Here is a 25,918-nt window from a genome sequence, read left to right on the forward strand (position 1 = left end):
AGTCCACCATCCACAGGTGATTTCCATACTAAAATTGATTTTAGATAAATGTGGTTCTGTGATAGATATAAACACAATTAAGTTCTTTTATCAGGATGCTTGTCCTGAAGCGGGGGCAAAACAGCTCAGAACAATCTCTGAGCAGGGGCCCGCTGGGGCTGCAGCCAGTGCTGGCTCCCACTGAGGCTGCCTGGCCAAGAGCAGCCCCAGGGGCACAGGGCACAGGTAAAGCAAGGTGGGGAGGAGAAAGAGCGGGGACGAGATTGCCCTTGAAAGGCAGACGCACTCTGGGGCCCGCTCCTGGCCAGGGAGCGTGCCCAGAGCCGTCCCCTGCTCGCCGGGGCCTTGAGGGGCAGCTGTCCAGCTGGACCAAGCTGTGCCAGCAGCTCCAGCCGTGCTGGGGAGCCTTGCCAGCTCTGGGCCCTGCTGTGCAGGAGAGTCCCAGTGTGCCACTGGCAGCTGGGGGCCTCAGCCACTCCTCTCTCCAAAGGTGCTCCTGCCCATCTTCAGAAGACGAGCCTAACAACGCAGGCAGAGAGAACTTGACCCGTCTTCCCAGCTCTTCACTTCTGTCCCCATCTGCCCTGCCGCAGCTGCAGCACCGTCTTGAGCCCATCCCCAAACTCACCCCTCCACAACGAGACCCTCAGCCCCTGAGCCCCCTGGTCCTGTTCCCCAACCACGACTGAAGGTGGGCAGGCTCTGTCTGCCAGGGCAGGGCTTGGCCCACATTTTCTGTTCAAATAAAGAAATAGAGTTGTCAGAGATATGTCCAGGTGGTAGCAGCAGCAAAGCCCAGCTGGCACCAGCGCTGGCTGAGCTCCGTGCCCAGGAGCAGCCGTGGATGCCCACGGTGAGGGCAGGCAGGAGCCAGGCAGGGGCCGCTGTGAGCAGCAGCGGGGCCCCGAGGGGCTGGGGGAGCCCATGCTGAGCGTCCCTGGGCTGAGGGCACATTTCCTCCAGTGGCATCATCTGGGCCTGCACTTCATGAGGCACACAGGGATGTTTTGGGCTCTCTGCTGAGCTGTGCAGGGATCCCTCATGAGGCACACAGGGATGTTTTGGGCTCTCTGCTGAGCTGTGCAGGGATCCCTCATGAGGCACACAGGGATGTTTTGGGCTCCCTGCTGAGCTGTGCTGGGATCCCTCATGAGGCACACAGGGATGTTTTGGGCTCTCTGCTGAGCTGTGCAGGGATCCCTCATGAGGCACACAGGGATGTTTTGGGCTCTCTGCTGAGCTGTGCAGGGATCCCTCATGAGGCACACAGGGATGTTTTGGGCTCTCTGCTGAGCTGTGCAGGGATCCCTCATGAGCTGTGCACCAGGGTAAATGTCAGGGGCTTTTTTACTCTTCACAGCACAGCAAAGGGACATTTGGCCAAGGTTTTGCAAGGCTGGGAGAAAGCCTCTTGCAAAGCCTGGGGCCCAAAAGGCTGTGGGCACAGCGGCCGGGCGGAGCCCATCCCCTGGGGCCAGGCCGGGCTGCTCAGGCCGGGCCGGGCCGGGCCGGGCCAGGCCAGGGCCCCGGCAGGGAAGGGCCGCGGCCCTGGGCTCTGATGAGGCTGCTGAGCTCCGCCCTGGCCCTGTGCTGCAGCCCAAGACATTTCCAGCCAGGGCCGTGCCCTGGGCCACAGGAGGCACCGGGGCTACAAGTGAGGCCGCGCCTTCTGGCTCTCAAGGGGGCTGGCTCTGTTCCCTGGGAGGATGCAGAGCCTTGTGCCTCGGCCTGATGGGGCCAAAATCCCCCCAACATCCCTCTGTTTGCAAAAATAAAGGCTTTGCGCTCATTATGAGGAAAAGCTGTAGGAGTGGCCTGCAGCTAATGTTCTTTTGTTGGCTGGACCCCAGTCAATGTCAGCAGGCAAAAGAAAGGTGTTGCTGAGGAATGACCTTGGATCAAGCAAAACATTTACAGTTCAGGGCAGTCCATTTGTGCAGATGGGGGAACGCTCTGGGGGGACAGCTAAGGCCATGAGCTCACAGCAGGCTCTGGGGTCACAGCAGGCTGAGGTCACAGCAGGCTCTGAGGTCACAGAGGTGCCAGAGCCCCGTGGTTGCACAGCACCACAAGGAGCCAGCAGTCAGTCCTTGAGCACAACTGTTGCGGCAGCAGCGGCGGTGGCAGCAGTGGTGCTGACATTGGGACAGCGGTGTCGGGACAGTGGTGGCAGCAAGAGCTGGGGACTGGCAGAGGGCAAGGCACCATGGCCCTTGCTCTGCGCCTCTTCCTCCCGCTCCTCCTGGCCGTGGCCCTGCCTGCCAGGGCTGCCCAGGCTGCTCCGCTGCAAGCGCGGGGAGCAGGTGAGCCGGCAGCCTGGCTCCCCTTTCCCGGGACAGCACTCCCTGCACCCTGGGAAGTGCTGGGGGATGGTTTTTCCCCTGGGCTTTAGGGAGGGTTTCCTCTGTGGGAGGGAGAGAGCCCCCATGGGCCCTGGGCTGCTCCAGCCGCCCTCCCAGGGATGTTGCACAAGGCAAGGAAATCGTGTGAAGAGTGGCCAGGAGCCAGCCCAGAGCTCCCCAGGCCCCTGGGCAGCTTTGGCCATGGCCATTCTCATCTGGCCGCCACAGCTCTACCCAACCCCCTTGCAGTGCCCAGTTCCCAAAGGCACAGGGGGATCCCAGCAGACCAGGAAATGGTTCTGATCTCTGCTCCCTTCTAGCTTGGGATGGTGACATGGCTTATCCGGATGCCCAATTGGATGACAGCTTGGTGAATTCTGTTGGCGAGATTCTCTTGGAGAATGCTGGAGGCAAGTTTTCTGTGTGCCTTTCCTGAGAGAATAATCAGTGCCTCATGAGCCATTTCCCTTAGCAGCATCACAGGGTTGAAAGATTCTGGAAAACTTGCCCGGCTCCATTCTGGATCCCTGAGGGATCCCACAGAATGGCTGTCAGTGGCAGGAAGGAGCATTTAGCTGTCCATCTTCCTTCCATGTGCAATTCCAGTGTGCGCTTCCATGTGCTCTGTACAGCCTCGGAGAAGAGCAGAGAGGGAAGGGGCCGGGCCCAGGGCTGTGCCCCGGGGCTGTGCCTTTTGCAGCTCCTTTGCCGGCCCCGGGGTGCCTGAGCTGCTCCTGCTGCTGCTGCCAAGCCCTGGCCCTGCCTGGGGCTGGGTTTAGAGCTGCTGGCAGCTCCAGGGAATCCTTTCTCCCCCGTGGACGGCCCTGCAAGGGGCTCCTTCCATGCCAGTGTGGGGCCACCGCAGGCACGTGGTCCCCCTGGCCCTGCTCCTGAGTGGAAGGCAGAGCTGAGGGAGTGCTTTGGAGGGCACCAATCACCCAGGGGCACTCACTGCCACTCTGGCCTGAGGGGGACATGGAACATCTTTATGTTAAGGTCCTTCTCCATGGAAGAACTCAGACACTGGAGACAAGAAATCCCTGGAGGCAGCCAGACACCTGGACCAGATGCTGAGTGATCTGGAGAGACGCCGTGGTGGGTGCATTTCCCTCAGCCTTCCCCTGGGACTCAGCAGCCGGGGGCTTTCCCTGCACATCTGGACACGCTGTGCCCGGCACAGAGGGAAGGGATCCATGGCAGCCTGGCTGCCCCGCTGCTGCTTTCCTGCCCTGCAGGGCTGTTTCCCAGCCTGGCCTGGCTGCAGCTTCTCCCCAGCCTCTGCAGGAAGGCATTTGGCATCAGCTGGCAGGGAGCCCAAACTGCACCATGGGCCTGCAATCCCCTGCAATTTCCCGCTCCCTGGCACATCAGGAGCGGCAGCTTTTTGGAGAAGGGAGGGCCCTGTGGCAGCCCCAAGAGCCGTGGCCTTTTCCTGATCCTTATCCATGTCTTTGAAAAGTAGAACTTGCTGAAGATGCCATCTCTCCAATGGGGAATGGTTCCACCTGATCCAGCTGTCCCTTTTCCTTTCTCCAGAGATGGGCCAAAGGGCTTTGCTGAAGGCAGCACTTCCTGAAGGAAGCAATGGCTTCGTGCCAGCCCCTGATACACGAAGAGAGGAGATGCCAGACAGTGCCACAGAAGGTGATTGCTGTGCCAGGCTCAGCCAGGCTGAGCAATCCTGCTGGGGTCCCTCCGTGGGAGACATGTCCCAAAACCTGGGAGTGGCTGCACGGGGTGCCCATGGTGGGGAAAGGGCAGAGAGGGAGAGCAAGGCTCCCGTGTGTCCTGACAGAGCCTGACTCTGTCCCCTGGGGCTGGGGGAGCTGTCACAGGGCAGGGAGGGCCAGGGCTGGCAGGGGCTGCTCAGGGATGGGTTTGGCCCGTGTCCCTCCAAGCAGCGACTGCCCAAGCAGCTGCGCTGGCCCCGGGCTCTCCTCCCGGCCTGCTGGGCTTTGTTGGGTGGCACAGCCTGTGCCAAGGGGCGGCAAGGGGCCTGCAGGCCCCAGCTCTGGGGGAAACTGAGAACGTCCTGGCCGTATCCACCGTGCTGCCAGCTCGGCAGCGCAGCACAGCACGGGCTCACGCTCCCCACTGCTCCCACAGACGTTATCACTGAAACAGGAATATTTGCCCCGGATCCAGTGCGCCTCCCAAGAATTGTCTGCCCCCAGGATGTGCGCAGGTCCTGCATGATAGGCACGGTGGTGACACTGTTCACCGCGCCCCTCGTGCTGATCGGCTGCTATCTTGGCATTCGGAAGCTGTACCAGAGCAGACGGTCAGTTGTTGATTTTTCTCCACAGCTTTCTTGTAACTCTGCTCATAGCATTGGTAGCCTGACTCGTAGTCATGCTGCACTGGAGCGGTGGCCAGTCTGTGGTTGTCCAAAGAACTCTGCTGAGGGCTCTGCTGCTGCCCAGTGCTTTCATTGGCCTCTTCATTGCTGGCCTTGTCCTGGGGGGCCCGCTGGGGCTGCAGCCAGTGCTGGCTCCCACTGAGGCTGCCAGGCCAAGAGCAGCCCCGGGGGCACAGGGCAGAGGCAGAGCAAGTTCTCAACAGTATTTGGGCCACACAGCTCAGGACAGGACAGTGCTTATTTAGTAGCTCATGTAAAGTTTCATGGTGACACTGATGTTACCAGACAAGCAAATCTGCTCCAGTTCAGTGTTCAAACAAATCCAACCTGATGAAGGTTTGGCTTTGGCCTTGAGGCTTTGCTCTTTGTGTGAGCCCTGTTCTGGATTGATTCCCACTCAGTCTTGGAGCCTGTTTTGGGTGAAGGCTCATCCCGGCCCTGACCCTTGTCAGTTCTGGGCTCAAAGGCACCGCCGAGGCCGCACTGCACGTGACTGGGCTTCATGGCTCCATTATCAAAAGCCTTTGAGAAGTTTAAATTACTGTATTCTTACTATTTGGTTTTCTTTATGCAATTCCTTCCCTTTTTTTAAACTTAGTTTTAAAAAAGATTATTTTCCATTGCTTTTTCCAGTTATTTGATTTAGTGAAGGATGGCGTAATTTCCCCATGGCTGAATTAGAAAACTGTAAGTACTATAAAATGGAATAATTTTTACACTCTTATGTCTTTCACAGACTCATGAAACCAATGTTGGTTTGATGTGACCTACAGAAGAGTTTTGCATTGCTTTTAATTCCAACAAGCAGCAGAGCTGGAACCTGTTGAGAAGAGTCTCTTCACTTCATTGCTAAAGCAAACTGCCAGTGTTCTTTTTTTCCAGCTCTGGGCAGGAAAATAAAAATCTATCAGCAGAAAATACTCGAGTGAAGTAACTGATATAAATTAGGGATTTGGTCTGTTTGCTCCCTAAGCCCTGAGTTCCTCAGAGCTGCAGCTCCCTGCTCTCTCTGCAGACAGAGGCTGGCTGTGGATGACAGTCACGTGTCTGGCCTGGTGCCCACCAGGTGCACACACGAGCTGAGGGATCATCCCTGCACGCCCCATCCTGGAAGAACCGAGGTCATTGATGAATCTGACACGGTTTTATGGCATGGCAGCAAAAGAAGGCAAAAGAAAGGCTACAATTGGTACCATTCCAACCCCTTGACATTTTGCCGGGTGTAATGCAGATAGGAACTACAAGTTTCCTATCCATGCACAATTTGCTGTCTGAGAGCACTCCGTTCTCAAAGTTACAGGGGCCTGCAGGTCTGTGTCTGAGATGACTTTAAAAACAAAAACAACCTTTATGTGCAACACCTGTGTATCAAAACTTCACAATACAAATCACAAGCTGATTTCTGCTGTTAAGTGGATGAAAAAAAAACCCAAAAAGCAAAAGTAAAACCGTGACCAAATCAAACAGGCAAACACAACAACCACCAAGAAAACAAGAAAACCAACAGAAACATCCCCACAAATCCAGAAAAAGATAAAAATCAGGTGATGGAGGCAGAGATCCAAGAGCAACAAATGGGCAGAGGAACTACAGGAAGGACAGATCATAAGAAAGGAGAGATAAGAAGTGGCTATGGCATCAAACTAGCCAGGGCATGTGAGATAGTGTTCTCACCCTTCTGAAAACAATCTGACATAAAAATGAACAGAAAAGAAATGATGACAATTGTGATAATGGGAGTCTGCATGTTTAGCTTTAATATATGCACTGTGTGTGAGTTGTGTTTTCCTTGTTAAGTCACATCATCTGGCAAGGGTTTTTATCTGTGCAAAGAAAAATACTGCAGTGGAAAAGGAGGCTGGCTGGGAAAACATTAAAAGCAAGAGCTAAATTAAAGTACTCATTTTTAATATGTGGTTTGGTTGGTTTGCTGGTTGTTCATGGGTTTTTTCTCTGTCTTTGAAAGCAGCCCCTCGGATGTTAATGCACGCAACAAGTCCTTTGTAAAGGGCTGTCTTTGCAAAAAACCTTCCAGTTCTGTGATGCAAGACAGAAACGGCTTCCCTTGGGCGACACCCAGGATGTTATAAATAAATTCACTTTCAAAGGTGGAGATCTTAATGGTTAATTATTACAATACGTTATTATGGATTGTTAATGAATATAATGAGTTGTTATATAATTGATGTGATGAGTTGTTGAGTGGAATGTACAGTTGTTGAAGTGTATGTGTATGGCTACTAAACAGAGAAAGGGGGGTGGTAATAAGGTAAGAATCTTCTAGAAAAGTGACATCATAGGGCGATGACAGCAACTGGAACTACGATTGGGAAACGAGCCACCCAGTAAATTTGCTGTGTTCCAAAATGATTGGTCAGGACTGCACCATCTTACAGAGCGATCAGCCACCAAGAAAAGGACCGGTGGGCAAGAGGATCCAAAGCGCACCAATCGAGCACCCCCAAGAGACTTTAAAAAATCCCTGGGTGCGGAGCAGCCGGGCTCTTTCGAGGGCACCTCGTGCCCGCAGGAACACCTTGTCACACAGCGCTGTTAGAGCTACCTCTGGCTTGTGGCGCAGGCCCTAGGCTTACCCTGAGGCCTCGGCCTCTGTTGTTCTGAGTTTTAATAAACAGGCACATTTTTTATAAAAGTCATCAGCCTCCTTTTAATTGCATTTAGCCTGTTTATCACAAGGAGGCCCAGCAGCTCCTTGCTGAGGGCCCATTTCATGCAAGAACTGGCATTCAGAATATTGAATCAATTCAAAAGAAAAGGGTGGGGGGAGGTGGCAGTGAGGTGGCCTCAAAGGTTCAACTCTGCACTCTGTTTTTGTCACCAACATTAGCCAAGTTCCTGTGCTTGTTTGCCTGGAGAATTTGTAGTCAAAAGAACTTCAGTGCCTTTGATCAAATCAGTCTTAAGAGCAGCTTGGGGCTGGGTCAGTCATTGAGACCTGAGCACGGACTGGGGTCCAGCCAACAAAAGAACATTAGCTGCAGGCCACTCCTACAGCTTTTCCTCATAATGAGCGCAAAGCCTTTATTTTTGCAAACAGAGGGATGTTGGGGGCATTTTTGCCCCATCAGGCCGAGGCACAAGGCTCTGCATCCTCCCAGGGAACAGAGCCAGCCCCCTTGAGAGCCAGAAGGCGCGGCCTCACTTGTAGCCCCGGTGCCTCCTGTGGCCCAGGGCACGGCCCTGGCTGGAAATGTCTTGGGCTGCAGCACAGGGCCAGGGCGGAGCTCAGCAGCCTCATCAGAGCCCAGGGCCGCGGCCCTTCCCTGCCGGGGCCCTGGCCTGGCCCGGCCCGGCCCGGCCCGGCCTGAGCAGCCCGGCCTGGCCCCAGGGGATGGGCTCCGCCCGGCCGCTGTGCCCACAGCCTTTTGGGCCCCAGGCTTTGCAAGAGGCTTTCTCCCAGCCTTGCAAAACCTTGGACAAGTGTCCCGTTGTGATAAATTGAGGCGAATAATTTGATTCAACCTTTTTGAGGTCAATTAGCATTTTATTAATTACAGCAAGCAGTAGCAAGCAAAACAGCGCTGGGTGGGTAGGGGTCTCCAAGCCGCCCCTCCTGCAGTGTCCCACACTGCAGTGCCCCACAGCCCACTCCCTTATTCAGTTTCTTTTTATAGTTTCTTGGAGGTTTCTTCATTCGCGTCTCTTGCGATAGCGGTGGGCGTAGCTTGAGCATCCCTCTGCATCGTGTCTGCGTTGTGTCGAGGCAGGTGATCGTTGGTTTCACAATCGGTTCCGGACAGTGATGGGCGTACCCGGAGCACTCCTACGTTGTCTAGTCCGGTGGCCGTTGCCTGGTGGTCGCTGATTTCATAATCAGCTCCAGCCATCCCCCGACATCCTTAGCCTGTGTCTGCAAAAAAGCTACAAAAAGCTCCCTATATGGTGATTAATCATACTTGTGATCTTGCGGTTTTGCAATATATCTATAGCCTTGCGGTTTGTAGCAGTTGCTACAAGCTAGTATAAGGCTAGTCCCTTATACTTTAATTTTTATATTTCCTCCTTTAATATTCCAATTCTTTTGATGAACAAACAAGTTACCACAGTTTATCACAATCCCCCATTTTCTCTTTTACCATTTTGTTCATCAAATCGCTTTGCTGCTTCGTATGCTAGGAGTAAAGTGTCTTCTACCTCAGGACAGTTTTCTTTCAGCAGGATTCCATGAGTTCTAAAGAGTGAAGTCAAAGTAGCCACACGTTGCAACATCCTCCAATTCCATATGAGTGTTAAAATGGACATTATTAAACTTATAGCGACTAGAATTAGTAAAACTACAATGGGGTGACTTAAAGTGTTCATGATCCCAGTTGCAGTTGGTGACCATCCGAATAGTGCATCCCACCAGTTATGACTTGCATCCTTTTTTACTCTTTGCAGGACTCTATTTCAGTTATATCACGATGGACATTTACGAGAGTTTTCTGCCCATTCTTGTGAATTTCTTCTATAATTTTGATTAGATCTTGGTGTTTCATTAATTGTTTAACCAGGGTTGAATTCATTCCAATGGGTGTGGGTGGTAATTTGTTGTATGTTGTGTAGTTTGATTCTATTAATTGGTGGGATACAACTGGTGCTGAGTAGTTAAAGTCGCACCCAGTAACTTTGATAAAGTTGCAAATACAGAAATTGGAATGATTTCTAGTAAATAAGGAGACCTTGTTCTTATCAATTTCTATAACATCACACACAGTCCTTAAACACACGCAGCCATTACCTATATACACTAATACAGTTCGTGGGTTGGGGTCTGGGCGGATTTCAAAGTGGCAAATGCCTTGGTCAGTGTCAAGGCATATGTCTTGAGTGCTAATTAAATTAGTCTCACAAATAAATCCCTGCTGTTCCCAAGCAATGCAATGTTCTAGGTTAATGGTTTGCCATTTCCCTCGGTTTTTCCAGGCCCATACCCTATGTTCTGAGGGGTATAATACTGACTTTTCATGACTTATTCCTAAGGCAACGATAGGGTGTATAGTGTGAATTATGGCATTCCGTATAGTGAGCACAAAGGCAGTAGCAGTGTTAGTGGTGGGATTATAGGTAAAATTTACCAAGGTCCACCAAGATTGGGAATCCCTCTCAAAGTCTGTGGCATTGTCCCAGACGACCCTTCGTACTTCAGTTGGAAACACCCCCTCACTTCCTTCTCTTATGATTAAAGCTGCTGTTGATTGTATCCATAATTGTGCTTGTATACAACTAAGGGCTAAAGATATGTTCTCTTGTGCCACTTGTAACATGTCTACCAATAAGTCATGGTCGTGATCCTCAATATCTCTCCATCTTGGCAGTACCTTTGAGACTTGCCACTGATTATCTCCTAGTGCCAATAGAGAAGACTGTAAAGGCTGCTTTAATTTTGTCAGATTGTTAGTTGCTGCAGCTAATTTGTTCATTAATATCTCAGAGTCGATCCCATTCAAAACCCCCAATCTGGTTCCTAACATCCCGGTTAAATCCCTTCGCATTCTACCTCGGAGATGTACTTGTTTTTGTAGCTACTTTGTCCATCCTTCGAAGGATGACCTTAGGAAGGGAGAGCAGGCTGGCTGAACGGCCGAGATATTAGTTTGCATTAACAGTTCAACACGTTTAAGGGACCATTCTGGGTTAAAGAGCAGTTTTTGTTGACCCGTATTTCTTATGACATATGGGCCGATTTCATAAACCTTGGGTTCAAGATTGAATGGTATATTTTTGGTGTGTACTTGAATGCTGGAGTGGTTTGTAAAAGGCTTGGCCATGGCGTTTATTGTAAATTTGAAAGACAACCCAATGGTGTTGTGGGCCCAGAGGCAAACCACGTCAACAGTTTGTCTTAATGTGAAGTTATACCAACAGTCTAATTCACTTGGATGATTGCAGACCTTCGAATGCTTGTGATTATCTACACTGATTTGGATAACTTTATTGTAGGTAGTCCCGTTAATCATTCGACACCCTATCTTAATTTCCTCTCCTATGGTTCCTTGAAGTGACCACCCCTCTTGTCTTTTCCACTCCTGCTTAGTATAGATCTGGTTATCGTGCATGACTAGAGTTGTTAAATTTAAACCTTCTAAATCAGGCTGGCTTACCATAGATCCAGTGTATTGGGTAAAGGCTTGGGACCACAGCCATTCAGCATTGTCTTGACCAGAAACACCATTAGGACAGAGCAATAGAAAGCTAATAATTTGCCAATAAGGGTGGAGTCCTAGCCTTGTTTTTGTTTCGTAACATCCTGCTTTCCCCTTTTTGGCTTGCTGCTCCCTTGGTGTTTCGGAGGCACTTAGACTGGTCCTTTGAGGGATCCTAGTACTCGGCTGGCAATAGTTGGAGCATTTCAGCATTGTTCCACTTAGAGGGGGCTTGGCCTTTTCCTCTCTGCCTCGCTCGCCGACTCGGGTGCTTCGAGCCGCGAGGTAAACCATCTTCTCGGCAGCAGCAGGACTCGCCTGAGCGTCCCCTTTTCCGCTCCTGCCTAGCCTTGTACTGTTCCCAGTTCTTATCTTTGACCAGAAGTGGGTTGCAAGGAACCCCCTTCAGTTCCTTTTGACAACACCCTTTTATTATCTGAGCAGCAAATGGAGTGGGCTCGTTAGTAAACAAAAATACTCAGGGTATATTCCCTTGGTAAATATTTTCCACCACTCAGATCCAAAATTGACCCACGGATTTTCCAATTCTCCTATCCTTAGCACAGTTTCAATTAGTTTTCGCTGAGTTTTTAGCACTCAGTACAAACCTCAATTGGTGGTTTTCCCCTCTGGCAATGGACCCACCACCGTTCTTGGCAAATTTTACAAAAGGATAACGATCTCCACAACCTTCCTTATTACAAATCACTATAGAGTCTAAAGCACACAAAAGAATAACAACCTCCACAACTTTCCTTATTACAAAATCACTATAGAGTCTAAAGCACACAAAAGAATAACAATCTCCACAACTTTCCTATTACAAATCACTATAGAGTCTAAAGCACACAAAAGAATAACAATCTTCACAACTTTCCTTATTACAAATCACTATAGAGTCTAAAGCACACAAAAGAATAACAATCTCCACAACTTTCCTTAATACAAATCACTATAGAGTCTTCAGTTAGTTTGTAATTGTATCCCTTTTTGCTCCCCCTTTTGGTTGATTTGGATAATGTCCACAGAGTTCATTAGTTTTTCTTAAGAGTCACTTTCAAGTTCCCAGGCTGGCTAGTCACTCTCCACTGGTTATTTGTGGCAACCGGGCCTTTCACTCGGCTGGCGTGAGTCCACCCCTTTTTGGCCGTCCTGACTGCCGTTTCTGTGGTAAGCAAAACAAGAAAGGGACCGTCCCAGCATGGAGTTAAGGAATCTTCCTTCCAAGACTTAATAAGTACTTGATCCCCTGGTTTTATCTTATGGATTGTGATATCCAGAGGTGGTCTCTGTGCCAATACTCCTTTCTTTTTCAATTCCTGCCTTCTGCTCATAATTTGGGTGATGTAAAATTTAATATGAGAATCTTTTAGGCAGGGGTGATCTGTGGGGGCTTCCATATCATAAGGCATTCCAAATAGCATTTCAAATGGGGAGATTCCCACATCAGTTTGGGGTTGAGCTCGAATGTTCAATAAGGCAAGAGGTAGGCACTTAACCCATGACATTTTTGTTTCCAGCATTAACTTTGTGAGTTGTTTTTTTATTTCTCCATTCATCCTTTCCACCCTCCCCGAGCTCTGTGGATGCCATGGGGTGTGATATTTCCATTGAGTCCCCAAAGCTGTCAGGACATCTTTTGCAATTTTAGAGGTGAAATGGGGTCCCCGGTCCGAGTCTAAACACTCAATTAACCCATACCGGGGGATAATTTGCTCTAATAATACTTTTACCACAGTGTTCAAAGTAGCTTGGGCTGTAGGATAAGCTTCCACGTAATGGGTTAAGTGGTCTACCAGTACCAATAAATATTTATACCTCCCCACTTTTGGTAATTCTGTAAAATCTATTTGTATATGTGAAAAGGGTCGTTGTGCCAGTTCCCTTCCGCCCATTGGTCTTTCTCTTAATTGTTGTTTATTTATTCTTTGACAGGTTAAACATTGTTGGGTTACCTGTTTTGCAAGATTATAGACCCCTATGCACATATATTTAATTGCAAATTGGTCAACCAGGGCTTGAATTCCCCAGTGGGTTTTCCTATGGATTGCTTGCAGGACCCTCATTGCCATTCCTTTTGGGAGTACCTCCCGCCCGTCCGGTAGTATCCACTTGCCTCCCTCTTTTTCCTTCACCCCCATTTGGTTTAATTTTTGTTTTTCCTGTACCATGAAGACTAACACATGGTTAATGGGTCCATGGAACCGGCAATGTTTGTCTTGGGGGCTATCACAGACACACTGTATCGAATCAATCCCGTATGCATCCCAACAAGCCCAACATGGTTCTTCCTCTAAGTCAGCTCCACAAGTGGAGCAATCTTCCCTTCGTGTGACCCCCCCCTTTATATGGTTTTAAACTCCCCGTACTGAGTTTCCCATCCCCACTTGATGTCCTTTTACATGAACAATAGCTATTCTTTCTGGACCTCTCAAGGCCTGGAGCACTTTCCGAATTAATTCCCCATGTATCAACCCCTTTCCCTGTGAATTGATAAGTCCCTTTTCTTCCCAAATTTTACCAAATGTATGAACCACCCCATAAGCATATTTTGACTCAGTATAAATGGTCCCAACCTTTCCTCTTAGTAGTTCTAAAGCTCTGAGTACTGCATACAATTCACATGCTTGTGCTGACCAGCTGGGACTAAGAGGACCAGATTTTATTTTCTTAAGAATATTCCCATCCACAATAGCATACCTAGATTTCCTTTTCCCTTCAAGGACCTGAGAGGATCCATCTACATAATATCGATATCCTTCCTCTAATTCCTCCTCTTCGAGGTCTGGTCTTATTTTTGTTTGTTCCTCTATTTGCAAAAGACAATAATGAGTTAGTCCCACAACTGGTTCCCCGTATAGAAACTGGGCTGGATTTTCTAAGCTTGTGGTTTCAATACTTAACCTAGGAGAAGAAATTAGGATGCCTTCATACTTTAGGAGTCTGGCATCTGTTATCCATTTATCAGCTTTTTGTTGTAGTACTCCACGGATGTTATGAGGAGATAAAACCTTCAGTTCACTCCCAAAAGTTATCTTTCCAGCTTCTTCTACCAAAAGGGCAGCAGCCACTATCGATTGCAGACAGGCAGGCCACCCTCGACTAACAGGATCGAGAAGCCTTGAGAGATATGCCACTGGTTTCCTTCCTCCAGCCCATTCCTGGGCTAACACCCCGTATGCCACCCCTAATTAATGAATAAATGAATAAAAAGAATGGTCTTTTTAGATCCGGGAGGCTGAGAACCGGGGCATTGACCAGTTCAGTTTTTAATGATTTTAACCGGGTCTCATCCTCGGAGCTCCATTTTAATAGCCCATCTGTTGTTAATTTTTCATACAGAAATTTAACTTTCCCACTAAAATTTTCAATCCATTGTCTGCAATACCCAAAAAGTCCCAGTAACTGTCGAACCTGCCTTTTAGTTTTTGGAGCTTCCAGGGAAAGTATTCCTTGGACTCTATCAGTATCCAATTTCTTAGTCCCCTGAGTCAGCCAGTGTCCGAGGTACTTAACTTCCTCTTCCACGAATTGTAATTTCGACTTTGAAACTTTGAGTCCCTTAAGGCTTAAATAATTTAGGAGTTTTATAGTTTCTTCCCTTACTCTTTCTTCTTCTTTTCCTGCAATTAATAAATCATCTACGTATTGTAGAAGCACAATCCCCTCCCCCTGTGAATATTCTGCCAATATTTGTTCCAGAGCTTGCCCAAACAAATTTGGGGATTCGGTAAACCCCTGGGGAAGGACTGTCCACCTCAATTGTTGTTTTCTATGTGTATCCGGGTCTTCCCATTCAAAGGCAAAATAATCTCTAGAGGTTTCCTTAAGGGGACAGGCCCAAAAAGCATCTTTAAGATCTATCACACTATACCACTGGTTTTCTGGGCCAAGTTGGCTTAAAATAGTATGTGGATTGGCTACGACTGGGAATTTTTCAACTGTTCTTTTATTAATTTCCCGCAAGTCATGCACCAATCTGTAACTGCCATTCGGTTTCTTTACCGGCAGGATGGGGGTATTGAAAGGGGACATGCAGGGTTCTAAAAGTCCTTTTCCAAAAGTCTCTTTATTTCTGTTTTTAGTCCTTCCCTCCCCTCTTTGGGTATGGGATATTGCCGAATCCTGACAGGGATTTCTGGGTTCCTGATAGTTACCTCAAAGGGTTCAATATTTAATTTCCCCACACTGTCGGGGGTATACCAAACTTCTGGGTTAATCTTTTTCTCGTCTTCAGCCCGGAGAGGATATAGCTTTACTGTTAGTTCTCCTTTTTTTGCCTCTATCCCTATCCCCAACTCGACCATCAAATCTCTCCCTAATAGATTATAATCTGCTTCTGGAACTAGTAAAAATGACCCAATTCCTAATTTAGAATCACTTTCTAAGAGTACATCCTTAATTACAGGTACTCCAAAGGGTTCCCCTTTGGCCCCAATCACCTGTATTATTTCAGGTGAAACCTTACACCCTTGGGGAAGGGTCTGGACGGTTGATCTCTCCGCCCCTGAGTCCACAAGGAACTCATATTCTTGTTGCTGGGGACCTATTTTTAATTTTACCAGGGGCTCTGTTCTTTCTCTTGTCCCCAGCAGATAGAGCTCCCGACCCCCTTAATCTTCTTTGAACTGTTCCTCATCAGCAATCCTCTGCCGACACTCTCTCCTCATGTGTCCCTTCTTCCCACAATAGAAACAGACAATGCTCTCTCCACCTCTCGACTTCCCTTCAAACCAACTTCGCTGGACGTCAGTCCGACCTCTGGACTGACCTCCAGTTCCCCCCACCCTGGGGACTCCGCTGTCCCCCCCCACTGCTGCTAACACGATTCCAGACTGCTTTTTAAAACTCTCATCCTCTCTCCCAACACACACCTTTTGAGCCTCTCACAACAACTCATCCAATCCTCTCGCCTGCCATCCCTCCAACCTCTCCAACTTCTTCCGAGTGTCCACCCAAGAATCGACCACAAAATGCACCTTCAAAAGTGTCTCACCCTCTGGGGTATTGGGGTCCACCCCTGAATACAACTGGAAAGCTTTCTTCAATCTCTCCCACTATCCAAAGAGCTGCATATTCGCTCTCCTCTTGGTTAAAGGGCTCTTTGGAGTTAACATATATATTTAGAGCTTGACAGATCCAATCCTCAAACGACCCAAATACGGGCCAATATAGTTGGTCTCCCCTTATTTGTTTACCTCCCCAAATTTCCATACAATAATGGATCATTTTAACCTTATCTTTTCCTTTTCTAGAAGGAAAGGCATCCCAATACTCTACCATTAAGCCTAGTGGACTTTCCTCTGGGATCTGAGGAAGTTTTACCGAGATTCTCCCACCCATGGGTTCAGCAGATTTACTTTTTCTCTGACCCATCTTCTAGAGTGCCTTCTCACACTCAACACAAACAATACGACAGTCGCTTCCCCCAATTCGTGGCCCACTCCGTCGCCGGATATGGGAAACGCCCTACTATGGGGTCCACACTCACTTGGGGAATCTGAGCTGCCAGTTCCCCTCTCACACACACGTTCGCATTCGCTGCACTCCAGGACTCCCACCCCTGACCGAGCGACCGAGCGGACCGGACTACTCACGTCTTTCCGGCACCTCCGTTTCTCGACCGGGGCTTCGCCCTGTGTGTCTTCTTATTCACCTCAATCACCCCGGGACTACACACCCCTAAACGACTCTTAAAGACCCCGTTTCCGGGGTCGAGGCTTTGTCCCTTTCACATGCACTCCGGAGCCCGCTTGTACGGGGCCCACCGAGCACATACACTTATACTGAATTAGTAAGCCGAAACTTGGGGAAGTTTCTCCGGGGATCCCCCGCCCCAGGAACTTTGACGCAGTCCACCTCCGCGTCTGGGTTAGGCCCGCTTGCTCTCCTCCTAACCCAGGAGCCTCCCCACCGAGGGTAACTTGACGCCGAGGGGGTGCAGCTCCCTCCCTCTTACGTCCCCCAACCCTGGATGCTCTTGGAACATTAGTCCCTCAATCCAGCAGGTTTGAAGCAACCCTGGATGCTCTTGGAACATTAGTCCCTCAATCCAGCAGGTTTGAATCAACCCTGGATGCTCTTGGAACATTAGTCCCTCAATCCAGCAGGTTTGAATCAACCCTGGATGCTCTTGGAATATTAATCCCTCAATCCAGCAGGTTTTAATCAACCCTGGAAAAAGGAGGCCCACCACCCACCGGGGGCTACTTACGCTTCCTGCGTGTTCACTCTTCCGCGGTTCTTCGTGCACAAAGATTAACGGGGGTACCTTTGCTTGCTACTGAGTTTTAGGTTCGTCGGTAAAGGCCCAAGGAGGAAGCCCCCCCTTAGGTCCACCGCAAAAGGCGGTGGGGCGCCTCACCCTAGTGGGGCCTCCCTCCCAGGTTTCCTTTATCCGAGTCACGGCACCAAATTGTGATAAATTGAGGCGAATAATTTGATTCAGCTTTTTTAAGGTCAATTAGAATTTTATTAATTACAGCAAGCAGTAGCAAGCAAAACAGCGCTGGGTGGGTAGGGGTCTCCTAACCGCCCCTCCTGCAGTGTCCCACACTGCAGTGCCCCACACCCCACTCCCTTATTCAGTCTCTTTTTAGAGTTTCTTGGAGGTTTCTTCATTCGTGTCTTTCGCGATAGCGGTGGGCGTAGCTTGAGCATCCCTCTGCATCGTGTCTGCGTTGTGTCGAGGCAGGTGATCGTTGGTTTCACAATCGGTTCCGGACAGTGATGGGCGTACCCGGAGCACTCCTACGTTGTCTAGTCCGGTGGCCGTTGCCTGGTGGTCGCTGATTTCATAATCAGCTCCGGCCATCCCCCGACATTCTTAGCCTGTGTCTGAAAAAAAAGCTACAAAAAGCTCCCTATATGGTGATTAATCATACTTGTAATCTTGCAGTTTTGCAATATATCTATAGCCTTGCGGTTTGTAGCAGTTGCTACAAGCTAGTATAAGGCTAGTCCCTTATACTTTAATTTTTATTTTTCCTCCTTTAATATTCCAATTCTTTTGATGAACAAATAAGTTACCATAGTTTATCACACACTGGGAAATACTGGGAGTGACTGGAACAAAAGTGGGGGTGAAAGAGAGCAACTGGAACCATGTGGAGCACAACTGGTTCATCCTGGCAGTGACTGGGAGCACACTGGGCTCATATTTGGATTATACTGGGAGTGACTGGACTCATACTGGCAGTATCTGAGAGCAACTGGGAACACACCCTGCACATCATCCCCCATACTGGGGGTGACTGGGAGCAACTGGGAGCATACTGGGACTGACTGGATAGATCTAGGAAGCAACTGGAACCATGCTGGAGGTAGCTGGGACCATACTGGGAGTGACTGAAAGTAACTGGGATTATACTGGGACCATACTGGGAGTGACTAGGATGATGCCAGGGGCAACTGGGAGAACTGAGAACACACTGGATGAAAGTGGGAGGAACTGGGAGCAAACGGGATCTTGCTGGAAGGAAATTGCATCACCATAGGGAATGACTGGGAGGGACTGAGCTCATACTGGCAGTGACTGGGCTCATACTGGGAGCAGCCACTCCCGGCCCCGGGACCCCCGATGTCCCCCCGAAGGCCATCTGCGGCTCGGCTTTGGAGCCCTGCCAGCTCCAAACATCCCCCCAAAAAACCCCAAACCCAGGAACCCCCCGGCATATTTGGGCTGAGCTCCCCGTCCCCGGGCACCTGCGGGATGGGGGGCGATGCTCCCGGGGCTGCGGCGACTTCAGGCAGCGCCAGGGCCACGCGATTCCTTCTCTGCTCTTCTCCGGCTGCTCCCTGCTGCCGCTGCGCCTCTTCCTCCCTCCCTCCTCCTCCTGCCCCGTTCCCGAAGGCCGAACCGTGAGGGGAAAGGGGGCGAGGAAAGGGCGGGAACCGTGAGGGGAAAGGGGCGAGGAAAGGGCGGGAACCGTGAGGGGAAAGGGGCGAGGAAAGGGCGGGAACCGTGAGGGGAAAGGGGCGGGGCCAGGCCAAGGCCAGGAACTGTGAGGGGACGCTCTGTGAGGCGGCGCTCTGCAGACAGAACTGCCATGGACTGAAAATGAATGGCAAAGAAATCAGTAAGTCTGAAGGTTTTATTTGCTATCAAATAGATCCCAGCCACGCAGGCCCACAGAATCCCCATCCCACCGCTCCAAATTGAGATCCCACTTCTCCCAGCTCCTCCCAACCCCATCTCACTCTGGAGGCTCTGGAATCGAGAGAGTTTGGCAAGGGATTGAGGTTTTTGAGGTGGGAACAAACAATTTGAGGTGGGATTGTGTTTTATGGCTTAAAATACAGTTGTTTTCAGTAGCATGTGAGTGGTTTTGAGGTGAAAGATGGATCCCTCTTGGCTTTTGGAGTGCAGAGGGATGGAGAAGAGAAAAAAATTAAGGTCAACACAAAAGGAAAAGCAGCCAGCTGTGTTCCCAACATGGATGACAGGGAATGTGGGTGACCAGGGCTGTGCCCAGTGTGGGTCCTGTAGTGGGGGATGGAGTTTTGCTCTTCTCACACTCGGGGCACTCACAGGGCTTCCCTTACCGGTGCCTCCGTTGGTGTTGGGCCCAGGTAGAGCTCTGTGAGAAGCTCTTCCCACACTGGGGACACTCATAGGGCCTCTCCCCGGAGAGGAGAGCAGGTGATGAGGTGGGAGTTCCTCCTGAATCCCTTCCCGCAGTCAGGGCAGCAGAAGGGCCTCTCCTCTGTGTGAACCCGATAGTGCTTGAGGAGATCGGAGCTGGTCTGAAACCTCTTCCCACACTTGGAACACTTGTAGGGCCGTTCCCCAGTGTGGATCATCTGGTGCACGACCAGGTTGGAGCTCTGGCTGAAGCTCTTCACACACTCCCCACACTCGCAGGGCCTCTCCTCATTGTGGGTCCTCTGGTGCCTGCTCAGCTGGGAGCTCCACCTGAAGCTCTTCCCACACTCTGAGCACTTGTGGGGCTTCTCCCCATCCTGGAGCTGCTCATGGACCACCAGCTCCGAGCTCTGGCTCCATCTCCGGCCGCCTCCCCAGCCCAGGGTGGTTCTTTCCTCCTCAGATCCCCGTGATCTGCGTTTGCAGCTCCTCCTCGTGCGGCATCTCCAGGGCTTTTCCCCCCCGTTGGGTTCCTGCACCGTGGAGCCGCTCAAAACGGCCTCTTCCACGAGGTTCTGCCGCGGGGATTTGTCCTCCCTGCTCTCCATCCTGTGCTCCTGTTCTGGGCTGCTCAGGGATGGGTTTGGCCCATGTCCCTCGAAGCAGCGACTGCCCAAGCAGCTGCGCTGGCCCCGGGCTCTCCTCCCGGCCTGCTGGGCTTTGTTGGGTGGCACAGCCTGTGCCAAGGGGCGGCAAGGGGCCTGCAGGCCCCAGCTCTGGGGGAAACTGAGAACGTCCTGGCCGTATCCACCGTGCTGCCAGCTCGGCAGTGCAGCACAGCACGGGCTCACGCTCCCCACTGCTCCCACAGACGTTATCACTGAAACAGGAATATTTGCCCCGGATCCAGTGCTCCTCCCAAGAATTGTCTGCCCCCAGGATGTGCGCAGGTCCTGCATGATAGGCACGGTGGTGACACTGTTCACCGCGCCCCTCGTGCTGATCGGCTGCTATCTTGGCATTCGGAAGCTGTACCAGAGCAGACGGTCAGTTGTTGATTTTTCTCCACAGCTTTCTTGTAACTCTGCTCATAGCATTGGTAGCCTGACTCGTAGTCATGCTGCACTGGAGTTGTGGCCAGTCCGTGGTTGTCCAAAGAACTCTGCTGAGGGCTCTGCTGCTGCCCAGTGCTTTCATTGGCCTCTTCATTGCTGGCCTTGTCCTGGGGGGCCCGCTGGGGCTGCAGCCAGTGCTGGCTCCCACTGAGGCTGCCAGGCCAAGAGCAGCCCCGGGGGCACAGGGCAGAGGCAGAGCAAGTTCTCAACAGTATTTGGGCCACACAGCTCAGGACAGGACAGTGCTTATTCAGTAGCTCATGTAAAGTTTCATGGTGACAGTGATGTTACCAGACAAGCAAATTTGCTCCAGTTCAGTGTTCAAACAAATCCAACCTGATGAAGGTTTGGCTTTGGCCTTGAGGCTTTGCTCTTTGTGTGAGTCCTGTTCTGGATTGATTCCCACTCAGTCTTGGAGCCTGTTTTGGGTGAAGGCTCATCCCGGCCCTGACCCTTGGCAGTTCTGGGCTCAAAGGGACCGCCGAGGCCGCACTGCACGTGACTGGGCTCCATTAGCAAAGGGCTTTGAGAAGTTTAAATTACTGTATTTATACTCTTTGGTTTTCTTTATGGAATTCCTTCCCTTTTTTTTAAACTTAATTTTAAAAAAACAAATTCTTTTCCAGTGCTTTTTCCAGTTATTTCATATAGTGAATGATGGCTGGACCATCGAGGATCTCGTCTCGACAGTGGTAGCTCTATTCCCCTTCCTCTCTTTTCTCTCTATTTCCCTTTTCTGTCCCTTCTATCGCATTTGCTGTTGGTACCTAAATAAAGATGCATTTGTTGTGATTCAAGTGATGGTCCCTTGCCATTTGCAGTTTTGCACTTTTGGGATCGGTTAACAAACCATCACAAACACCCCGCAAGAGTGGATCGTGACCGGTTGTGGGGGATCCTTCGCTCTCTTGGATGGGGGAGGGAGCGGGGAAATGGAATCAAGATGAGACAGGGATCAGCCAGCCCCACACCAGGCACCGTTTTCTCCTCTGAGAGCTCCTCTGAGCTGAGCGAGCTGGTGAAGCCTGCGGAGCAAATGAGAGCCGGGACTGAGGGAAAGGCTGGCTGGGAAGGAGTCAGATAAACCCGTGTGGGCATTTCCCTTTCCAAGGGGCTCCTGGGGAGACAAAGGAGACAAGAAGGATTCCCCACCTCACGACATCTCCTTTTTCCCTTCAGTAGCCCTATTGCAGCCACTGCATACAAGACTTTACTTGATCCCCTCGATGCCAGGGAGCACCAAGAACTTGAACCTTGCTGGAGTCCAGCCCTGCCTGCCTGTCACCGAGCAGAGGGGAAAGATGCAGAACCTGGGCAGGGGTTGAGCCAAATTGGCATTTTGCCACTTGTGATTTCCTCCCAGCTTTTGCAGCAGGGCGACAACCCCATGGCTGCAAACCACTCCCTTTGGCAAGGCACACGTGGACCTCGCTGGAAGCTCAGGGCTCTTGAAGGGGCTGCTGCAGTTGGCAACAGGAGCTGTTGTTGAACTTTTCACATTGCTTAACCCCCCCTGCCAAATGCCATCAAGTGGCTGAGGAAGGACACAAAAAGATTACCCTGGAGGAAGGGAGGCCAAAAGCTTGGAAAAGGATGAAAGAAATGCTCTGATCATGACGATGACAAAAAAATAGAACGATTTCTTTTTGACAGCAAATGAACACCCGCCGCCCTCCAGCCCTCCCAGCCTGGCAGGCCGAGCGGAGCCGTTTCCATGGCATGAGGTGATGGCAGCCTGCGGAGAGAAACCAGAGAGCCACGGTCAGTCACAGAAGGCTCCTGTGCCCTGTCCTGCCATGGCCTGTGCCCGGGCCAGGCTGCTGGCTGTGCTCAGCGCCCAAACCTCCCGAGCCATTCTCTGTTTCGAGAGAAGGGCAGCGTGGCAGGCCACGTTCCACCTCCTCCGCTTCAGCACAGCACAGCAGCCTCCTCAGCAGCTGCAAGGGCGGGATGCCCGTGTGCCCGCTGCCCTCTGCCCGAAGCCCGTCTGCCAGCCCAGCTGTGGAGCCGGGTACCCACCTCTGCAGACCTGCTGCCAGGAGAGGAGCTGATGCCACACGAGGTCCTCGTCCTTCTTGAAGGGGATGTCCCCACAGGCCGTGGCCCCTAGGGTAGCGCTGGCACTGGATGTGCTCCACGGACGGTGCAGGCGCTTCCCCATGCGGTCCGGGCACCAGGTGTAATCTTCCTGGGAAAAACAAAGAACAATTGCATGGAAGTCAATTCAAAACAAGACCTGGAAACAAGAAAAACAACACAGCCTGTCAACGTTTCACGGGCCTGAGGAGGGTCTGACCACTCCATGCGAGAATGAAACCTGTCCATGGGTGGGGAAAAACCCCACCTTTCCCGCCTGTAAACGCACCCCTTCCTCGAGGGCCTGCAAAGCAGACCAGCTGGGGCACGGCTTCGGAACCCGTCCCCCTCTGCTGCCCCCATCCACATGGATGGATGTTTTGTCAGGCTGGCTGCCCCCGCCCCAGCCCGTGCCAGGCTGGCTGGCAGAAGCTGTCAGCAAGGCCAGGAGCCGGCTCCCCTTCCACAACATCTGCCCCCTATCCCACCAAAAAGCAGCTCGGCAGCCGGGGGAAAAAATTAATATTCCCCAGCGCCGCCGAGCGGGGAACCTGCGGCGCGTGGCCAGGCCGAGCCCTGCCATGCCTGGAAGCACGAGCATCCCCCCGCCCCTGCGCCGGCTGGGGACTCATCTTGATTTCATCGGGGCGCAGAGCGTGTCCTCCAGGAAGGGGCCGCAGCCAAAGCCGCTCGGCTTTGCCCCGCCAGCGGCCAGCTCCAGGATGGTGTTCCCAGCTCCACGTGGTGCACCAGAAGAACACGCCAGCTGTGCCTCGGCTTGCGGGGACATCCCGATGCCATTGAGCTGCAGGGGGATGTTTCCCCTGTTCCAGTCTGTGGCACCTTCACCACACTGCCACCACTTCTCCAATGGCACAGGGAGCACTGAGCCGCTCCCTCCACAACTCGCCGGGGACCAGCGGAAGCATCTCCTCGGCTGCGCTCTCTCCTCCGTGCCACGGCCGCAGGGAAACGCTCCGGGGTTTTCTTGGAGTGCCACCAGACGCGTGCAGCTGGTACTTGCTGGGCTCCTGGATCCTACTGAGCAGAGGGATGGGTCTCTGCTGTCTCCTGGGCCAAGCAGGGCTCCTGCAGCCAAGAATGCTCAAAAAGGTCTTCCAGTGATGGCCTGTCTGTGGGGTCCATGGATAAACACCACCTGATGAGGTGCTGGCACTCTGCAGAGAGAAACCAGAAACCGCCGCTCAGCGGGACAAGGCTCCTGTCCATGCTCTCCCACATTCCACAGTGCCCAGGCCACACTAGGAGTGCTCAGAGCTGCAGCCAAAAGCTTCCCATGGATCCTCCCTTCCGGAGGAGAGCAGCACAGAGGCACACGTGCCACCTCCTCCAGCTAAGCCCAGGAGCTCAACCGCCTCACTAGCTGCAAGAGCAGGACGCTGATGTGCCAGCTGCCCCCTCCCAGCCCCGTTCCTCCTCCCGAGCCTTGAAGGCGCAGCCCCACCTTGAGACACCCGGGGCGGGAAGAAGAGCTGGCCCCGGACGATGTCCTCGTTTGTGTGGAAAGGAAGGTGCCCGCAGACCAGGTGATAGAGCAGGATGCCCAGGGACCAGATGGTGGCTGGCTGGCCATGGTAGCAGCCAAAGAGGATCCACTCCGGTGGGCTGTACTCCGGCGTTCCTATGGCACACGGGCACAGCTCATCAGGCCGATGCTGCTCCCTCCCTTCCTCCCTCCCTCCCAGCCCGCCCCCGTTCCACAACAGCCAGCCCCTGCCCCGCCGAAAAGCAACTTGGCTGCAGCCGGCTGAAGGAGGATTCTGCACCCTCCCCTCCCTGTCTCCCTCTTCCCCCTCTGCCAGCCAAGGGGGGAACCTCCGCTGCCCGGCTGGGCCCCGGCTTTGGGCTCACCTGACATCCGGGTGTAGAACGTGTCCTGGAGGATCGTGCCGCAGCCGAAGTCGATGAGCTTCGCCTCGCCCGTGGCCAGGTCGACGAGGACGTTCTCGGCCTTGATGTCGCGGTGCAGGACGCCGCGGCTGGTGCAGTGCCGCACGGCCTCCAGCACCTGGCGGAACAGCCCCCGCGCCACGGGCTCCGTCAGGAACCCCCGCTCGTGCAGGAAGTCCCAGAGGTCCTGACAGCGCTGCGGACGCTCCATGACCAGCGCGAAGCCGTCGGGCAGCTCGAACCAGTCCAGGAGCCGCACGACGCCGCGGAAGCCAGGGCACGACACCATCCACAGCAGCGCCAGCTCCAGGGGCACCAGGGCGCCGTTGTGCTGCGGGGGGACCGCGATGCCCTCAGCGGGGCCGATGCTGCGCCGCGCCTCGGCCACCCCCTGCCCGGCCCCGCCGCCGCTCGCCATTGCCCGGCCCGGGACGCTGCGCGGGCCCCGCTCACTCCCCGCTCGCTCCCCTCGCAGCCTTCCGGCTGCCACCCTGCCGGGCCTCGCCTTAGCCCCGCCCGGCACGCCCCGCCGCCTTCTCCCGCTGGCCCCGCTCACTCACCAGCCGCGCCCACTCCGGGATGCGATCGCGGCACACTCGCTTGATGGCCACCTGCAAGCCAAGGCGAGCGCCGGGCTGAGCTCGCTGCCCGCCGCCCGCCGCCCCCTCCGCTCCGGCCCCGTCTCTTACCGGGGCGCCGTCGGCGAGCCGGGTCCCGGAGTAAACGCTGCCGCAGCCGCCGCTCCCCAGCAGCGGGCCCTCGCGGTAGAGCTGCTCCAGGGGAGGCTTCTCCGCCCGTGCGGGCGGCACCGCACTCCCGCTCTTCTGCCCCGGCAAGCCGAGCGCCCGGCGCGCTGCTGCTTGCCAAGCCGGCCCGGGCTGCGGCGGCTCGGGGCCGGCGGCCGAGCTGACGAGCGGCGGAGCTCGGAGCGGGGAAGCCGCCGGCGACGCTGTCGGCGACGGGGCGTGCGCGGGGCGGCAGCGGGGCGGCTGCGGGCGGAACCGCGGCAGGGGCTTCGTTCGGGGCCGGGGCCTCGGCCGGGGCCGGGCCAGAGCCCGCGCCAGGCGGAGCCAAAAGACCGCGCTGCTCCGCCAGCGCCAGAGCGAGCGGCACTTCCAGCGGCGCCACAGCCAGTACGGAGAGAGCCCGGCGGAGGCGGCTCCGCGGCGGGACGGGCAGGGGCGGGCACGGGGCGGCCCCGCCGAGGGGCGCCTTGCGGGACGCGGCATCAGCCGGGCTGGGAGAGGCGGGACACGGACGGGACGGGACGGGAGTGGAGTGAGTGTGAGAGGGAGAAGGGGATGGGGAGCGAGTGCAAAGTCGAGCGGAAAACTGATCGAGAGAAGCGCTGCTGCTGCTGAACCGCCGCAGCTCGCGAACGTTCC

At 53.1% G+C, this 25,918-nt stretch overlaps 3 protein-coding genes across 6 annotated transcripts; 1 reads left to right on the plus strand and 2 right to left on the minus strand.

The window, feature by feature from the left end:
• The first annotated feature begins 1,976 nt into the window (after positions 1-1,976).
• Positions 1,977-6,611, plus strand: LOC128783187 (uncharacterized). 4 transcript variants are annotated; one of them, XM_053933820.1, is made up of 6 exons: positions 1,977-2,303; positions 2,663-2,752; positions 3,339-3,437; positions 3,879-3,986; positions 4,449-4,623; positions 5,438-6,611. In XM_053933820.1, the coding sequence occupies exons 1-6, from the start codon at positions 2,207-2,209 to the stop codon at positions 5,460-5,462; spliced, it is 594 nt and encodes a 197-aa protein (XP_053789795.1). In that variant the 5' UTR covers positions 1,977-2,206; the 3' UTR covers positions 5,463-6,611. The 4 variants fall into 4 exon arrangements, with proteins under 4 accessions (XP_053789795.1, XP_053789791.1, XP_053789792.1 ...); XM_053933816.1 differs by lacking the exon at positions 5,438-6,611 and having other exon boundaries at positions 4,449-5,427; XM_053933817.1 differs by lacking the exons at positions 2,663-2,752; positions 5,438-6,611 and having other exon boundaries at positions 4,449-5,427.
• A 12,846-nt stretch (positions 6,612-19,457) lies between these two features.
• On the minus strand, positions 19,458-20,039 carry LOC128783171 (zinc finger protein 397-like). The gene has a single exon (XM_053933777.1). The coding sequence runs from the start codon at positions 20,037-20,039 to the stop codon at positions 19,458-19,460; it is 582 nt and encodes a 193-aa protein (XP_053789752.1).
• Positions 20,040-22,166: 2,127 nt separating this feature from the next.
• On the minus strand, positions 22,167-25,762 carry LOC128783172 (serine/threonine-protein kinase pim-1-like). Its single transcript, XM_053933778.1, has 6 exons — positions 25,223-25,762; positions 25,094-25,144; positions 24,495-24,864; positions 24,088-24,264; positions 22,566-23,800; positions 22,167-22,281 (listed from the first exon to the last, which is right to left on the minus strand). The coding sequence occupies exons 1-5, from the start codon at positions 25,760-25,762 to the stop codon at positions 23,661-23,663; spliced, it is 1,278 nt and encodes a 425-aa protein (XP_053789753.1). The 3' UTR covers positions 22,167-22,281; positions 22,566-23,660.
• Between the last annotated feature and the right edge of the window lie 156 nt (positions 25,763-25,918).

This window comes from Vidua chalybeata, unplaced genomic scaffold, assembly GCF_026979565.1.
Source record: "Vidua chalybeata isolate OUT-0048 unplaced genomic scaffold, bVidCha1 merged haplotype W_reject_23, whole genome shotgun sequence".
In the NCBI taxonomy this organism is placed as follows: domain Eukaryota; kingdom Metazoa; phylum Chordata; class Aves; order Passeriformes; family Viduidae; genus Vidua; species Vidua chalybeata.

Coding starts and splice junctions, on each gene's coding strand:
- LOC128783172 (XM_053933778.1), bottom strand. CDS start 25,762: ATGCCGCGTCCCGCAAGGCGCCCCTCGGCGGGGCCGCCCCGTGCCCGC. Junction 24,865..25,093: donor TCCCGGAGTGGGCGCGGCTG/GTGAGTGAGCGG, acceptor GTCCCCCCGCAG/CACAACGGCGCCCTGGTGCC. Junction 24,265..24,494: donor GTTCTACACCCGGATGTCAG/GTGAGCCCAAAG, acceptor CGTGTGCCATAG/GAACGCCGGAGTACAGCCCA.
- LOC128783187 (XM_053933816.1), top strand. CDS start 2,207: ATGGCCCTTGCTCTGCGCCTCTTCCTCCCGCTCCTCCTGGCCGTGGCC. Junction 2,304..2,662: donor GCTGCAAGCGCGGGGAGCAG/GTGAGCCGGCAG, acceptor GCTCCCTTCTAG/CTTGGGATGGTGACATGGCT. Junction 3,438..3,878: donor TGATCTGGAGAGACGCCGTG/GTGGGTGCATTT, acceptor TCCTTTCTCCAG/AGATGGGCCAAAGGGCTTTG.
- LOC128783171 (XM_053933777.1), bottom strand. CDS start 20,039: ATGGAGAGCAGGGAGGACAAATCCCCGCGGCAGAACCTCGTGGAAGAG.